The sequence below is a fragment of the Myotis myotis genome, unplaced genomic scaffold (genome assembly GCF_014108235.1).
Source record: "Myotis myotis isolate mMyoMyo1 unplaced genomic scaffold, mMyoMyo1.p scaffold_m19_p_8, whole genome shotgun sequence".
NCBI lineage: Eukaryota > Metazoa > Chordata > Mammalia > Chiroptera > Vespertilionidae > Myotis > Myotis myotis.
Window position 1 is genome coordinate 2,611,239 of NW_023416390.1, and position 17,432 is coordinate 2,628,670.

Below are 17,432 nucleotides of genomic sequence, written 5' to 3' on the forward strand. Positions count from 1 at the left end.
GACTGAGAAGCTACCCGTGTAGCTGAGGTTCCTGCTCAACTGGGCATCCATCTGGGGGTGCACGGGTGGGGGCGCGTCAATGTTTTCACCCCGAGACCAAACCAACAAAAACCTGGCCACGTCCGTGCGGCTCCGGCCCGACGGCCTCTCTCTGAAATGAGAAGCCGTCTCCACTAAGCCCCTCTCTGGAGCTGCGCCTGGGGGCGCCCCTCTTCCGGAGCTGCGCCTGGGGGCGCCCCTCTCCTGAAGCTGCGCCGCTGGGGGCGCCCCTCTCCTGGAGCTGCGCCTCTGGGGGCGCCCCTCTCCTGGAGCTGCGCCTCTGGGGGCGCCCCTCTCCTGGAGCTGCGCCGCTGGGGGCGCCCCTCTCCCGGAGCTGCGCCTCTGGGGGCGCCCCTCTTCTGGAGCTGCGCCGCTGGGGGGCGCCCCTCTTCTGGAGCTGCGCCTCTGCGGGCGCAGGCAACTCACGGTCCCCGGACGCGCGGTGACGTCAGCAGAGCGCTTCTCCTCGGCGCCGCCAGGGGCCGCTCACACCTCACGGCCGGGCTCCAGCTCGCGCGCCAGGAGCAGCGGTGCGCACGCGCGGCCCCGCGCCCAGGCCAGACCCGAACTGCGCAGGCGCCGTGGGCGGGGCTCCCGGGACCGGAGCGGAGGTGGGCGGGGCGAGGGCTGAGGGCGGGCGCGGGGCCGCGCTCGCTGCGTGTTGTGTGCCCCATGGAGATGCCCGCGCGGGAGGCGCGCCCCGAGGACGGCGCGGGCCGGGCTGCCCCGGGCAGAGAGGACCTGAGCAGCAGGGTGAGTGTGACGGGCGGGCAGCCGGGCGGGGGCGGGCGCCAGGGCCCCGCGCAGGTCCACCGCGCAGCGTGGCCCGGTCTCGGCTGGCCCGGCTGCCTGGCTCCTTTAAAAGGAAATTATCTCAGAGGGAGGGAGGGTGGGAGAGAGAGAAACATCCATGATGAGAGAGGTTCATGGATGGGCTGCCTCCCGCACGCCCCCCACTGGGGATCGCGCCTAACCGGACCTGTGCCCCGAGCGGGAAGGGAGCCGTGACCTCCTGGTTTGTGGGTCAACGCTCAGCCGCGGGCCACGCCCACCACCGGGCCACGCCCACCACCGGGCCACGCCCACCACCGAGCACGCCGGGAGGGCAGCCCTGCTCCTTTTACTCTCAGCGCTGGACAGATACTGTGGAGGGAGACCCTGAAACGTGCTGGAACCGACCCAACTGGCAGCGGGCAGAGATTTGTTTGGGAGGAAACTTCTAGAAATACGGCCCACCCCAGCCGGGCTGCGGGTATTCTCCATGCGGGAAAACGGCACCTCCATCCGTCCAGGAGCTCGGGAGCCACCCTTGCCGTCCACCACGAAGCCCACCCATCTGCGGCTGGAGCCCGTGTCACAGGTCCCTTCATCGCCCATCACCTACTCCAAGCACGTCACACTCAGGCTCACAGCCTAAGATAAAAAGCGCTAAGTGTATGTGGCCGCAAAAACACAAAAGCGTCCATTTTCATAGAAACAGGTTTATTTCGATGGAGACATGCTGAATACAAAGGGCTGAAATAAGTGAGTCGTTAACATAAAATAATAGAACATTTTAATAAAAATCAATATTTTTTTCTTGAACATTAACTTACCAGACACTGAATAACTCACCAATTAATAAGTGTAACACAAATAAACCTATTTCTCTTGTTCTCCAAAAGCGAAATATTTCCTGTTGCGCACACCAAACAAGTCAGTGCAAGGCTAATGACATGGCCATTGGCTGCTAACTGGTGTGCCTGCGCATAAGGCGCGTAAGGGAAGTGAATGCAACGTGATTACAGTAATCAGTCATTAGCGAGTGTTGTAGTTCGTTATTATGTATAACAGGATATTGTAAAAGTTAAGTTATGACATTTTTATTAAAATGTTTCTTACCTACTGTTATATTGGCTGGGCCACAAAAATATTCATTGTGGGCCGCATGCGGCCTGCAGGCCACGAGTTTGACATGCTTGGTATGACTGGCCTTTATCAGCCATCTCATCTACCCGCCATCCCGAGCCCTATGGGGCTCCTAACTGGTCTCTCATCCGTGTGACCTCCTTCCAGTCTGTTCTCCACTCGAGCCAGAGCAGTGATCCTAAAACACATAGCTGATTATCACTCTTCTACCCAAAAGAGGGGAGAGGGGAGCCAGTATAATACCTTACCTGCCATTGCCAGCCAGAACCTTTAAAAATGTATTGGAGTTGGGATGGTTGTGGCCATTCAGGGATGGGGTGCCCTGGGTCCTTGGTTCTGTCCTGAACTAACAGTTCTGTCTCGGGCAGGTCTCTGGTCCCCGGTGTCAGTTTCCTTGTTTGACGTGAAGTGAAATAGATGGATACCTGCCATTTCTAAAGTGAATGGGAAAGCTTTGTTCAGACACAGGTTTCAAGGTTGTACAAATGGGGTCTTGGAATTCGAGTCAATGTAGTCAGTTACTGTACTGACTGTGAACTGGGGAGACAGGAGGGAACACTCCTGGGAGGGGTGAATTTCCAAACCGCACACAGGCCACTGAGGACTCCAGGGCAAGCCACTTACACTGGAGTGTGACGGGCCCTGAGGGAGGTGATGTCGGGCAAAGGTTGTTAACGTGGGTTTAGAGGCACTGGCGACTCCAATCCTGTTCACAAAGTAGCTACTATTACTGAAAAGAGTTAGAAAAACCTTCCTTTCCACTTAGCTGAGCCCTTTCTCCTACTAATGAAAAATGAGGCTGCCTTCAGCTGCCAGCGCTGTGCTAGTCTTAAAGCAGAGAGGAAGGCGAGAGGTCTTGCTGCTTGTTCCGAATGCATAAATCATGAACAGTGTTGGTATTGCCCTAACGGGTTTGGCTCAGTGGCTAGAGTGTCGGCCTGCAGACTGAAGGATCCCAGGTTCGATTCCAGTCAAGGGCATGTACCTTGGTTGCAGGCACATCCCCAGTGGGGAATGTGCAGGAGGCAGCTGATCGATGTTTTTCATCGATGTTTCTGACTCTCTATCCTCCCTTCCTCTCTGTAAAAAATCAGTAAAATATATACAAAAAAGAAAAGCATTGGTATTTGAGTGGTGAGAGTAGCCCACTCTTTCCATTTGCTATTCTTCACTTTAAAAAGCTAAAACATAAATCGTTTGAAAACGGGTGCATATTGTCTATTTTAAGTAAAGTGTATAAGCTGGCCTTGCGTGTGCTGATGACCAATACCGAACCCGGGTCTGGGCTCAGTGGGCTGGATAGCACTTGGCGAGTGCAATGCTGTGTCCTCGGCAACTTCCCGCACCCGCACCTCCCACACGGCCGGCCGCTGAGAACACTGCTCACAGGCCGGCCTCTGGACAGTCGGCACACTTAGCCCCTTGTCCCACTGCTACTTCTCAGGAGCCCCCAGGGAGCGGACTTTGATTTAAGAAGTTTTTCTTTATCTCAATAGATTAAAGAACAAAAGATTGTCGTGGATGAACTTTCTAACCTGAAGAAGAACAGGGTGAGTTACTCAAGTGATTCTGAATACTGAATAGTATGTGGGAGGATTTGATTGTATCTTATTACCTATATACTGAAGTTATAAGAATTATTTTTTTAAATTTAAATTCTTTATTGTTTAAAGTTACAAGAATTTTATATAAGATTTATAATATTTTAGCATCTTAAATTACAAAAATGAAGTGTCCAAGATTTTGTATATATGCATATGCAGATAATACTAGTACATAGATATCTATATAAATATATATTTAACTTTTGTAGTTCAAGAGAAAATATCGGTAAATATATAGATAGCTATATATTGATCATAATTGATAGTATCTTTTCCCCATCATATGAAATTCACATTACCTTTGAACCAAATTATACTAATTATACTATGATATTTTGGAGTTGTATTAACTAGTGATATTTATTTTGTACTTAAATATGATTTTTTAAAATAAGTGAACTTTAAATATATTGAGAAGAGAGGAAACTGTTCCTTTAAGTGAAAGTAGAGAATTGTTGAAAAACAAAACGGATAAATTGCTTCCCCTATCACTCCCACATTTTCTTACATAAATATTCCAAATATCTAACATGGTTATTTAATGCCATTTCCATTCATGTAGGCACAAGCAAGCAACTGCTGCTTCGTGTGTGCTTATACTGTCAAAAAACTACATTTTGAAGTTTAGGAATAAATGATTTTGAACCTTTTAAAGCATTTTACAGATTATTTGATAACTGACAGGTTAAACATTTCTGGTATTATCACTTGTGGAATATTAGAGGTTAAGGCACAATTGATACAGACTTTGTAGGCAAATTGGCAGAATGTGTCAAAGCTTTAAAGGTGTGTAACACGTTGACCCTGCAGTTCCATTCCTAGGAAGTGATACTTAGGAAAAAATCATGAAGTGCACAGAGAGTTAGTTACAAAGACATTCATGGCAACATTGACTTATAATAGTTAAAAGTCTGTAACACCTTAAATACCTAAAACTTGAGGACTGACCAAATAAGCTGTAATATGTTTTACCCATACAGTAATTTTGTAAAATAAAACATATTAATAAGAAAAAAGTTCTCAATATATTCATTGGTAAAATCAAGTTATAAATCTGTAGTTATAGGAGCCCATTTTTGTTAAAGAAAAATGGTATTATGGAATATGCAGAGAAAAAAGAATTTCACCTCAGAGTTAATGGTAGCAATGGCAGGATAATGAGTAACTTTGTTTATCTTTATGCTGAGGTACTGTTCTGATCATGTTACTGAAATTTACGAATAAGTAATGATAGGGTTCAGAGTTTTGACATCTACTTTTTAGATCAAATCTTAATATTAACCTAAATTGTGTTTTGCAGAAAGTTTATAGGCAGCAACAGAACAGCAACATATTCTTTCTTGCCGACCGAACAGAATTGCTTTCTGAAAGCAAAAGTAAGTTTTTTTGGTGTATCATATGGAAATGCACAGAGTATAGGCTTTCTGTACGATTTCATGGTAGTACCTAAAACATACTATCTGCATCTGAATGTGGAAGTATTTATCTAAAGATTGGGCGATGCTACACCTGTTAATAAAATCAGTGCAGTGGTTTGGTTGTCTTCAAGTTAGCCTTCCAAAGATGAGTTTATGGTAAAGATAAAATCAAGTAAAAATACAAAGATGTGTTAGCACTGATTAGTAACATGTGCTTTAGAGTTTGAGATGATCTAGATATGAAACTATTCTATCACTTTCCAAAACCTTTGTGACTTCGCATGAATTACTTTGAGCCTCCAAAGTCTGGTGGCATTTAAATGAGATGGTCTATGTAAATGAGATGGTCTATGCATAGCCCAGTGCCTGGGCCAAAATAAGCATTTAATGTACAGAAACTAGTTTCCTAAGAGGTTAACATTCATCCTGAGAAGCCTGTTTTAAATTATTAATTTGCACTAACACACTGCGTTATACTCAAATGGTTTGATTTTGGTAATTGTCATCCTGTGAATTACTAGGTTTATTGATTTTACTTAATATTCTTCTCCATTCCCCCCACAGATATATTGGATGAGCTGAAAAAAGAATACCAAGAAATAGAAAACTCAGAGAAGACCAAAACTAAGAAATAGTCCACCTGATTTCACGTAACCATGTGTGGCATTTGTTGTTCTGTCAGCTTTTCTATTGAACATTTCGGCGAAGATTTGAAAGAGGACTTGCTGTGTCACCTTAGACGACGGGGACCCGATAGCAGTGGACAGTTGTTGAAGTCGAATGCGAACTACCAGTGTTTATTTTCGGGGCACGTCCTTCACCTAAGAGGGGTGTTGACTGCCCAGCCGCTGGAAGGGGAGAGGGGCGACGTGCTCCTGTGGAACGGAGAAGTCTTCGGTGGAGTGCAGGTGGACGCCGAAGAGAATGACACTCAGATCATGTTTAACTGTCTTTCCTCTTGTCAGAATGAGTCTGACATCGTGTCACTCTTCTCGGAAGTTCAGGGTCCTTGGTCTTTTATCTATTACCAAGCATCTAATCATCATCTGTGGTTTGGTAGGGATTTTTTTGGTCGCCGGAGCTTGCTGTGGCATTTTAGTAACTTGGGCATGAGTTTCTGCCTCTCTTCAGTTGGCTCCCACACATCGGAAGTGGCCAACCCATGGCGAGAAGTTCCAGCATCTGGAATTTTCAGAATTGATCTCAAATCTACTTCCGTCTGCAAATCTGTGGTTTTAAAATTGTATCCTTGGAGATCCATTTCTAAGGAGAACGTTCTCAAAGACTGTGACGATAGCCTGGCTCAGATTTCAGCGAGCCTGCCACCGTTTGTATCCGTGGCAGCAAACGAAGCCAGACTGTGTCTGAAAGAACCTGTCGCTCCTCTGAACGTGCTGCTGCCCCCGGCTCCAGCTGCTGCCCTCCGCGCCGGCACTGCCAGCTGCCCTCCCGCGGGAGACACGCTGCGGGCCCTGCTGACGGACGCGCGCACGCAGGAGGTGGTGGGGCGGTTCCTCGCTGTGCTGAGCAGCGCCGTCAGGCGGCGCGTCCTGTGTCTGCCTCGGGAGGCGGCCCGGCCACCGGGCGCCGTGTTGGGAACTCGTGACCGGAAAGCAAAGGTGGCAGTCCTGTTCTCCGGGGGTGTTGACTCCATGGTCATTGCAGCCCTTGCTGACCGTCATGTTCCTTTAGATGAGCCCATTGACCTGCTGAACGTGGCTTTCATGACGAAAGAAAAGGCCGCCCCGGCCAGTTCCAACAGCAAAGGGAGGAAACAGGGAAACTGCGAAATGCCGTCTGAGGGATCGACTCCTGATGCTGCTGCCGGTCCTGAAAAGGGAGCCGGTGCCCCCGACCGAGCCACGGGCCGAGCGGGCCTGAAGGAGCTGCAGGCCGCCAGCCCGGCCCGGGCCTGGAATCTGGTCGAAATTAACGTTTCTCTGGAAGAACTGCAGGAGCTGAGAAGAGCTCGCATACGCCACCTGGTCCAGCCCTCGGACACGGTGCTGGACGACAGCATCGGCTGTGCCGTCTGGTTTGCTGCCCGGGGAGCTGGCTGCCTGGTGGCCCCGGAGGACATGAGGCCGTATCGGAGCCAGGCAAAGGTGCGGCCGCATCTCCCCCCCAGTTTCTCAGCCCTGTTCTTGCTTGCCCTGGCAGCTTTTGGCATTTAGGGTATAAAAATAAAGCATATTTTAGTTGCATTTAAACTACAATGCAATGTATATGACTTTTTAAAATTTGGGCATATTTTACTTTCTTATGACTTTGTCTAGTGGTTTTTCTCTGAAAACGTGATCTTTGCGGTAGTGACTTTAAGCTCTGGTCTGTCTTACCCTCTGTACTGCATGGTGATGGCAGCTCATTGCAGTTTCTTTCACCGTCACAGGTCGTGCTGACCGGGATCGGTGCGGACGAGCAGCTGGCAGGCTACTCCCGCCATCGTGCCCGCTTTCAGATGCACGGCCTGGAAGGACTGAACAAGGAGATTGAGATGGAACTGGCTCGGATCTCTTCTAGGAACCTTGGCCGTGATGACAGAGTGATTGGCGACCATGGAAAAGAGGCAAGGTAACCGGAATCTCATGTAGTTTTGTAAGGATAATAGGCTGTAAAGGGAGATCTTAGGTCCCTTGTTTTCCTTTGGAGACTGTTCAAGTCATAACCGTACCAACAATGACGTCTTGGGTTCAGAGTCAACACAGCAGCGAGGGACGATGGGTCACTTGGTTATGAAAAGAAGACATTCCTTCTGGTGGTTAATTGACTAAGTGGCCGTTGACTACAAGGATTCAGCATGCAGAGCAGGCGTCCAAGCGAGCTCGTGGGGTGTGGAGCATCATAACAGCCACTCTGAGCCGTCGCTTCTTGTCTATTCCACCCTCTTCCTGCTTTCATGGAGCTCTGGTTGCCTTTGTACCATTGTCATTCTCATGTTACCAGTTCTAACCCATTTGAAATTTTGACCACAATGTCATCATTCTAATCATCTTCGAATTTTCATTATAAAAAGATAGTGTCACAATACAGAGGCTGTAAAATGTTTTCCTTTTGAAGGGTGTGTCTTAGAGATGAGAAAAATAGTGCCCTCAAAAATTAATGTATACTGTAAATTTTAATGTATTGAATAAAATGCCAAAGAAGTAATCATAACAGGTTGGTTTTATTTTTTAATAGTGTTTGTATTTATCTATCTATCCTAGATTTCCTTTCCTGGATGAAAATGTTGTCTCCTTTCTGAATTCCCTACCAGTTTGGGAAAAGGCAAACTTGACTTTACCCCGAGGAATCGGCGAGAAACTGCTTTTGCGTCTTGTAGCCATGAACCTTGGTCTCACAGCCTCTGCTCTGCTGCCGAAACGGGCCATGCAGTTTGGGTCCAGAATTGCAAAACTGGAAAAGAGTAAGGAAAAGGCATCTGATAAATGTGCAAGGCTCCAAGTCACTTCCTTAGAAAACCTTTCTATTGAGAAGGAGACTGAAGCATAATATTCCACAATGTAATAACATTCACTAAATGGTGATACAACAATAAAACCTGCTTTGTTATTGTATAATATGGTAATTTTAGAATTTACTGTGCAGCTTAACATAGCCAAGCGAGTCATATTGACAGACTGCAGAAAGAAGGATCGTGCTTGAAAGAACAACTGGCATGTTTTTAAACTGATGTCGCCATTGCTTTTAACTCTTCATGGAAATGTCCCGCCAGCAGCACTGAACAAGGCAGCCTTTACTGACTCTTCATGGGAGCTGCAGCAAACATGACTCCGTTCACTGTTGTCAGGGTCGTGGTTTACGTGGGGTACAGGGACCCTGTGACATTCTAAGCGAACGAAGGTTTAGAGAAGGTAAACATTGCGTGAGGTTCACACTCCTGAGCAATACTCGGTTCTTCTGTTACATCTCCTTAGGCAACTCATTTTCCCACTCAGACTCTTGAGGACTTAAACATTCTCCTGTCCCACAAATCCCTACCTGGCTCTTCACAGCTCCGCCATCAGGCCGAGAGCTGCCGCCGCCCCCCAACCCCAGGACTCCGACTCACCTGCAGGCACCCCTCTCGTTTTCTCCCTTCTCGCCTTTAGGAAGGGAAATGTTGGTCCATCATCAAAAGGCGGGGCCTCCACCGCTTCTCTGCATCCCAGCCCTCCCGCCCTTCAGGAACTGCATGCTCCTCGCCAACACTTTTAGCCTCTTCACTGTTGGATCCTTCCTCTCTTGTCTAGAATATTCCAGCCCACAGCCATTTGAAATGCACAGCCCTGGTCCTCCTCTTCCTTACTTACCATCTCGTATCCCACGCACACTCGCCCTCTCCACCTTGTCACTGACTCACTGCACTCCAACGAGACATCCACCCACATTTCTCAGCTGTGACCACCATCCCAAGGTCACTGTTAGGGATCCGTCCCCGATTAGGGCTGACACACTTTCTGGAATGGGCATAATTTGATTCTTTTAATCATAGAAAGAAATATTAGGATACGTGTGCAACAAACAATTCTGTCAAGGACTTTCACATTCCCTGACTTGATTCCCTGGTGAATGCAATGTTCAAACCAGATTTAGGTATTAACCTGAATAGCTTTCCACCTAAAGGCAGACAACTTCAAGTGTCTGACCCTGAGCACTGATCTGACATTGCTCCCTATTGGGAGGGGTAGACTAAGGTTGGCCCAAGCAGCCTAGAGGGGGGTCTGATAGTTGTTATAATAATACAGTTCAGTCCTGAATCAGCTGTCATTTCTATAGTGCTCTCACGTGTCAGGCGTGAGCTTTACGTGGGGTAACGATTCCATCGGCTGAACCTCTCGGGAGTCTCCAGGGCATCTGCTCCAGCAGGTCTCTGCATGTTTGTTTTTGCCTGTTGGTGTGTTGTTTTTTTTCTTTAGTCCCCAGAGGGCCTGGTTGTTTACAGCCTTCTTGGTAATTAATCCCATAAACTCTGGGAAAATGTGCTGTGTTAACGCTTACAGGAGCAATCCCAAGATTTGAGACACTTGGAACAAACCATCTGGGTACCTGAACAAAAAACTTCTAGAGGAATTCACAGTTTTGTTCACGCTTCATAATTGCAAACATACAAATCTCACAAAGAAGGCAATGATTTTTGACATCCCTTGCCCTGGAACAACAATCACACATTATTTACCTCCATAGCGGCTGTTAAGAGGAAACAGCAGACCCAACATGGAGTCACTGGTGTTCAGCTCCACCAAGACTTAACAGCGAACCCAGTTTCAGCGCCGCCTCTCCAGGAGTGGGTTTTGTAAGCCAATCCGTCTGATTCTCCTGGTCAGCACTAGTGAGGCAAGCTGCCTGATACGACCCCTGCCTTTCCCTACGGGAAGCTGACCTTGCTTGAAATGATCCATCCTCTTAACGTTCCTTCTACCGGCAAAACCTCCGTAGAGCTTCCTTCTGTTCACTAGATTGGGTACTGCCAACTCACGAATCCCTCTGTGATGCAAATTTAGGTTTTTAAATTTACTAGGTTGAATTCTTGGTCTTTAAAATCACTAAAATATGATAACTCAGTTAAAGCATCATCCTGATATGCCAGGGTTTGATCCCTGGTCAGGGCCCATAAGGAATCACCCAATGAATGCATAAATAAGTAGAACAACAAACCAACATTTCTCTCTAAAAATCAATATATGCAATTTTTTAAAATCACTAACATCTGTTATAATTGGAGTAAGAAATCCTGCCCCCACACAGTCCCCAAACACCTCCATGTTGCCAAGTTCAGTGGGACAGTTTCCGTTCGCATCTCCCTTGCCCTGGCAGCGAGGCTGGCCAGTCCCTGGTTCCTAAACACTTCTCTTGGCTTCTGTGGCCAATCCTGGCTTTCCTGCTGCCCTCCTGGCCACTTGCTCCTTGTCTGCTGACTCCACCCTTGCTACCTGACCTTTAAATATTGGGTTCTTTGGGTCTCCATCCTGGGTTCTCAACTCTATTCTCTCCCCTGGTGATTTCAGCCATTCCCCTGGTTTCAACTACCCCAAACCTCCCGAATGTATACATCTAACTCACGCTGCTACCATAGTTAGCCCAGACCTGAGGAAGGCATGGCTGACATCTCCACCTGGTTATGTCACAGGTACATCAAGGTCAATATGTCCACAACCGAACTCTGAAATCTTGCCCTGACCCCCTGTTGCTCTAAAAAACCTCACCTTCTTTTCAACGTTCTATCCACAGGCCCCTCATGCTTCCTCAAGTCCATCCACAGCCTCCACCTCCACCGCCTCCGCGCTAGCCCATCCCCAGCCTCTACTGCCACCAACCCAGCCTACACGTTTGGAATAAAGTTCAAAATCCTTAACCCGGCAGCCCGCATGATCTGGCCCTCACCTGCCGCTGTGGCCTCGCTTTGTGCCCAGTTCTCTCTCGTTCTCTGTGCGAGGTTCTGTTCAGTTTCTCAATAATTTCCATTTTCTTCCCACGCCAGTGATTCAGCACCTGCTCCCCACCCCTGTCCTTCCCCGGGCCTTTGCCTGAACAGCCCTTTCACCCCTAGGCTCAGCTGAAAGGTGTTCCTCACGGCCGCCTCTCCCAGCCCCAGTTCCGGCCGGCTCCCCCTCCTGTGCCCACTCATCTCTCATCTGTCACAGGTGAAACCGGCATGGGCACCGTCCCTGACAGCGCCCTGCGGCTTTGTGTCTGTGTTCCGGGTCTCCAGGTCCCAGCCAGCGCCTGGCTCACAATAGGAGTTCCATCCCGAGGAGGGAGAGAATGGTGATGTGAGCTCATCTGGGGCCCTCTGAGAGCCTGGGCGTGGCCTCCTCTGGTTTCTGGCGGGTTGGTTGGCTGGCTGACTGATTGGTTGGCTGGTTGGTTGGTTGGTTGGTTGGTTGGCTGGTTGGCTGGTTGGTTGCTTGGTTGGTTGGCTGGTTGGTTGGTTGGTTGGCTGGTTGGCTGGTTGGTTGGTTGGTTGGTTGGTTGGCTGGTTGGTTGGTTGGCTGGTTGGTTGGTTGGCTCGTTGGTTTGCTGGTTGGTTGGTTGGCTGGCTGGTTGGTTGGCTGGCTGGTTGGTTGGTTGGCTGGCTGGTTGGTTGGCTGGCTGGTTGGCTGGTTTTCTCTGTAGAGATGAATCGTGAAAGTAAAAGATAATAGAGGCCTAGTAACTGGAGGTGAGGAGGGCTGAGTTTAAAGAGGGGGTGAGGGTGGGGCAGGTGCAGAGCATAGGGGGATGCGGGGGGGTGCAGGGTGGGGGGTACAGGTGGAGGTCCTGGAGGCCAAGAGCTCTGCCCCGCGGAGAGCCAGGCAGAGGGCTCCCAGGGCAGGGCGGCCACATGGGGCACGCAGGCCTCCCCAGGCCCTGGAGTGAGGGGGCTCCTGACGGCAGGGCTCTGCCCAGGGGTCCCCGGGGCCTGCGTGGACCAGACAACCGTCATTCAGAGTCGGCTGCCCTTCCTCCTGGCCTCCCCGGGCCCTGCCCACGCGGGTCCTGGACTTGCTCAAGGACAGGCCTGGGCGGTCCTGACTGTGAAGGTGGGAGCCCCAGGCGCTTCGGGAACCTCCCTGTCCCTGTTGCTGCGCCTGCGTAGCGGGGAGCCTGAGCCTGGTTCTCAGAGTGGGGTTCCCCCAGTGTCCTGCCAGCAGCAGCACCCCCTAACTTCTCAGAAAAGCACATTCTCTGCCCCCTCAACCCCCTACCCCACCCCCCACTGACTTGGAAACTGCAGCGTAGGCCCTGCAATCTCTTACCAGGTCCCAGCTGATTGCAGCGCTGGGAGAACCACTGTGCAAAGGAGGGGCGAGTAAATGACATAAAATAACGGTGCAGAGTTAAGCGAATAGTAGGTGTTCAATAAATGATGGTTGTCATGATCATTATCCCAGGAACAGAGAGGTAGGTAGTTGCACAGAAATGTGAAGTTAAGCAAGCACTTCTTGTCTTTCCTTTTCTTTTAAGCAGGTTTTTATTTTCTTACTTAAAAAAATAAATTAAATAAATATATGCCCAAAAACCTCTCCAAAAAAAAAAAAAAAATAGGTATGCAACATTAGCTTCTCATATATAGACACATTTCTTTTTGACGTATTAGTCTCTTTTGACTTTAGAAAAGCAGAACATGATTAATGTTAAAGGTTTTACAATTTCAATTGTTTTAATTCAATTTTCAACTTCCTTATGCTGTGATTAGATTCAAATTGAAAACTATAATAGATCTACCATAGGACCCAGCAATTCCTCTTCTGGGCATTTATCTGAAGATAATGAAAACACTAACTTAAAAAGATATACTTCGCTAGCTAGTTTGGCTTAGTGCATAGGGCATCGGCCTGTGGACTGAAGGGTTCTGGGTTCGATTCTGGTTGGGGGAACATGCCTGGGTTCTGCGCTCGATCCCCAGTAGGGGTCGTGCAGAAGGCAGCCGGTCAATGATTCTCTCTCATCATTGATGTTTCTCTCTCTCCCTCTCCCTTCCTCTCTGAAATCAATAAAAAAATATATTAAAAAAGATATATACTCACCCCATATTCACTGCAGCATTATTTACTATAGACAAGAAATGCAAACAACCTGTGTCCAACAACAAATGGATGGATAAAGAACTTGTGATATATATGGAATATTATTTAGCAATAAACAAGAATGTAATCTTGCCACTTACGACAACCTAGATGGACCTCAAGGGTATTATGCTAAGTGAGATAAGTCACACAGAGAAATGAAAATATGATTTCACTTATGTGTAGAATATAAACAAACAAATACATAAAGCAGAAACAGATTCATAGGTACAGAGAACAAATGGATGGTTATCAGAGGAGGGGGGTGGGAGAATAGGTGGAAAAGGTGAAGGGGGAATAAGAGGTATAAACTTCCAGTTATAAAATACAAGTCACGTGGATATATTGTGCAGCATAGTCATTAGTATCATAATAACTTTGTGGGTTTTTTTAAAAATATATTTTTATCTCAGAGAAGAAGGGAGAGGGAGGGAGAGAGAAACATCCATGATGAGAGAGAATCACTGATCAGCTGTCTCCTGCATGCCCCCTACTGGGGATCGAGCCCAAAATCCGGGCATGTGCTCTTGACCAGAATCAAATTGAGATCTCCTGGTTCATAGGTCGATACTCAACCACTGATCCACGCTGGACAGCAGTATCCTAATAACTTTGTATAGTGACAGGTTACTAGTCATATCATGGTGATCCCATCCTATGGTATATCAATGTAGAATCGCTATGCTGTATGCTTGAAACTAATATACTATTGCATGTTAACTATACTTTAACTTGTTTTTTTTGGTTTTTTTTTTGTTTTTTATATTTTTTTTTATTGATTTTTTACAGAGAGGAAGGGAGAGAGATAGAGAGCTAGAAACATCGATGAGAGAGAAACATCGATCAGCTGCCTCCTGCACATCTCCTACTGGGGATGTGCCCGCAACCCAGGTACATGCCCTTGACCGGAATCGAACCTGGGACCTTTCAGTCCGCAGGCTGACGCTCTATCCACTGAGCCAAACCGGTTTCGGCTATACTTTAACTTTTATTTGGGTCCTCTCTCTTTGCTTCTTGGTGAGCCTGGCTAGAGGTTTGTCAATCTTGTTTATCCTTTCAAAGAACCAGCTCTTGGTTTCATTGATTTTCTGTATTGAGTTTTTGGTCTCTATGTCATTTATTTCTGCTCTAATCTTTATTATCTCCTTCCTTCTGCTCACTCTGGGGTTTTCTTGTTGCTCTCTTTCTAATTCTTTGAGATGTAGAGTTAAATGATTTACTACCATTTTTTCTTGTTTGTTGAGATAGGCCTGTAGAGCTATAAACTTCCCTCTCAGGACTGCTTTCATTGTGTCCCAAAGGTTTTGGATTGTTGTGTTTTCATTGTCATTAGTTTCCAGGATGTTTTTAATTTCTTCTTTGATTTCATTGGTAACCCAATCAATATTTAATAACATGCTATTCAGCTTCCAAGTGTTTGAGTATTTTGGGTTGTTTTTATTGTAGTTTATTTCTAATATTATGCCATTGTGGTCTGAGAAGATGCTTGGTATGATTTCAATCTTCTTGAATTTGGGGAGACTTTGTTTGTGACCCAATATGTGGTCTATTTTTGAATATGTCCCATGAGCATCAGAGTGGAATGTATATTCTGTGGCTTTGGGGTGAAGTGTACTGAAGATGTCAATTAAGTCCATCTGATCTAGTGAATCATTTAGGATTGCTGTTTCTTTGCTGATTGTTTGTCTAGAGGATTTATCCAATGATGTCAGTGGTGTATTAAAGTCCTCTACTATGATTGTATTGTTGTCAATCTCTCCCTTGATATCTTCCAGGAGTTTTTTATGTATTTGGGTGTTCCTGCATTAGGTGCATATATGTTTATCAGGGTTATATCTTCTTGTTGTATTGATCCCTTTAGTATCATGAAGTGGCCTTCCTTATCTCTTGTTATGGCCTTCACTTTGAGGTCTATTTTGTCTGATATAAGTATTGCTACCCCAGCTTTCTTTTCATTTCCATTTGCCTGAAAGATATTTTTCCATCCCTTCACTTTCAGTCTGTGTGAGTCCCTTCTTCTGAGGTGGGTCTCTTGTAGACAGCAAATGTATGGGTCATGTTTTTTTATCCATTCAGCCACTCAATGTCTTTTGGTTGGAGCATTTAGTCCGTTTACGTTTAAAGTTATTATTGAAAGGTACTTATTTGTAGCCATTTCTTTTTTTGTGTGGCTATTTTCTTTCTGAGCTTTTTATTTCTTCTTTTTCCACCAGTCCCTTTAGCATTTCTTGCATTGCTGGCTTGGTGGTGATAAAATCCCTTAGCCTTTTTTTGTCTGTGAAGCTTCTTATTTCCCCTTCGATTTTGAATGATAGCCTTGCTGGATAAAGTATTCTTGGATTGAGTCCTTTGCTTTGCATCACTTTGTAAATTTCCGTCCATTCTTTTCTGGCCTGATGTGTTTCTGTTGAGAAATCATTTGATAATCTAATGGGAGATCCCTTGTATGTAACTTTCCGTCTCTCTCTTGCAGCCTGTAAGATTCTCTCTTTGTCCTGAACATTTGCCATGGTAATTATGATGTGTCTTGGTGTGGGTCTTTTCGGATTTACCTTGTTTGGGACTCTTTGTGCTTGTGTGACTTTTTTCTTCCCCACCTCAGGGAAATATTCAGATATTATTTCTTCGAATAGGTTTTCTAATCCTTGTTCCTCTTTCTGTTGTTCTGGCCCTCCTATTATTCGTATGTTGTTTCGTTTCATGTTGTCCCAAAGCTCCCTTAGGCTCTCCTCCTGTCTTTTAATTTTTTTCTCCAATTGCAGTTCAGTTTGGGTGTGTTTTGCTTCCTTGTCTTCTAATTCACTAATTCGATCCTCCATTTCTCCTAGTCTACTGTTGAAACTTTCAATGGTGTTTTTTATTGCAGCTATATTGCTCTTCATTTCTTCTTGGTTCTTACCTAAGTTATTGATTTTTTCATCCATTTCTTTTTGATTCTTACATAAGGTATTGATTTTTTTCATCTGTTTCTTCTTGCTTCTTGCATAAGTTGTTGATTTTTTCCTCCATCCGATTTATGCACTCTAGGACCCTTATTCTGAATTCTTTTTCTGTCATGTTCCATGCCTCTCTATCACTTAGCTGCTTTTCTGGCGAGTCCTCCTTTTCTTTCCTTTGGGGGTTTCTTTGTCTACCCATGTTTGATCTCACTGACATATCTAGATGTTGAGTCGTTTAGTGGCTGCTCCCTGGGTGGCAGTGTCTCCTCGAGCTATGGTTGCTCCTCAGGCGGTTGTGGTAGCAGCTGCTCCTCAGTTGGCAGCAGCTCCTGGGTGCTGTTCACAGCTGTGGTGGCTCTTCTGGCTGGTGGGGGGAGGCTTCACACATAGCTGCTGGTCCTCAGACGGGGTGTGGTGATCAGGAGGCTGCTGTTGCTTGGATCTTTCCTTGAGAAGCAGGACTCCACGTAGTTGCGCTGTCCCAGATCCGGTGTCTCCAGGTTAGCAGCTGATCTCTGGATGCTGGATCTTTGGGTGTACAGTATACGTTTCCAAAAAACAGCCACTCAAGATGGCACGGTCTCCGCAGCTGAGCCGGCACTCTACTTTAACTTTTAAAAATGTTTTTAAAAAGATTGAAAATGTAATGGTTAGCCATGAAACTGTTACCAGGTGGGCCTGGGGCCAGAGTGGGCCTGCTTCATGCCAGCAGGGAGTGTGTAGGTTCTTGGTTCATGTAGGAAAGAGTTCACAAGTCCAAGTGATTTTGAGGGCACAGAGATACACGTCTAAGGGAGAGAGGCCTGGGCATGAGCATGAGGCTTTTTCTTTCTTTAGCAGGTGGGAACCCTAGGGGATGCTCAGGGGAGGGTCTTAGCAGAATACCTATTAGCTTTCCAGGTGTGTCCCTCACTATGTTGAATCCTCAGAGTGAGCGTATAGAGGGGTCAGGGTGATTTTCTGGTTAGTTTTCTTTTCAAAGACCCTCAGCCAAGAGGG

At 46.7% G+C, this 17,432-nt stretch overlaps 2 protein-coding genes across 2 annotated transcripts; both read left to right on the forward strand.

Annotated features, from left to right (window-relative positions):
- Window positions 1–659: 659 nt before the first annotated feature.
- ASDURF (ASNSD1 upstream reading frame) lies at window positions 660–5,673 on the forward strand. The gene is made up of 4 exons (XM_036320304.1): window positions 660–792; window positions 3,444–3,497; window positions 4,852–4,927; window positions 5,534–5,673. Exons 1-4 carry the CDS (start codon window positions 712–714, stop codon window positions 5,602–5,604), a joined length of 282 nt encoding a protein of 93 aa, XP_036176197.1. The 5' UTR covers window positions 660–711; the 3' UTR covers window positions 5,605–5,673.
- On the forward strand, window positions 5,591–8,523 carry ASNSD1 (asparagine synthetase domain containing 1). Its single transcript, XM_036320303.1, has 3 exons — window positions 5,591–7,074; window positions 7,359–7,540; window positions 8,173–8,523. The coding sequence occupies exons 1-3, from the start codon at window positions 5,626–5,628 to the stop codon at window positions 8,456–8,458; spliced, it is 1,917 nt and encodes a 638-aa protein (XP_036176196.1). The 5' UTR covers window positions 5,591–5,625; the 3' UTR covers window positions 8,459–8,523.
- Window positions 8,524–17,432: the final 8,909 nt, after the last annotated feature.

Excerpts from the sequence above, each read along its gene's own strand:
- ASDURF (XM_036320304.1), top strand. The coding sequence starts at position 712 with ATGGAGATGCCCGCGCGGGAGGCGCGCCCCGAGGACGGCGCGGGCCGG. Across the intron at positions 3,498-4,851 it reads CTAACCTGAAGAAGAACAGG|AAAGTTTATAGGCAGCAACA; the intron begins GTGAGTTACTCA and ends TGTGTTTTGCAG. Across the intron at positions 4,928-5,533 it reads ATTGCTTTCTGAAAGCAAAA|ATATATTGGATGAGCTGAAA; the intron begins GTAAGTTTTTTT and ends TTCCCCCCACAG.
- ASNSD1 (XM_036320303.1), top strand. The coding sequence starts at position 5,626 with ATGTGTGGCATTTGTTGTTCTGTCAGCTTTTCTATTGAACATTTCGGC. Across the intron at positions 7,075-7,358 it reads CGTATCGGAGCCAGGCAAAG|GTCGTGCTGACCGGGATCGG; the intron begins GTGCGGCCGCAT and ends TCACCGTCACAG. Across the intron at positions 7,541-8,172 it reads GACCATGGAAAAGAGGCAAG|ATTTCCTTTCCTGGATGAAA; the intron begins GTAACCGGAATC and ends TATCTATCCTAG.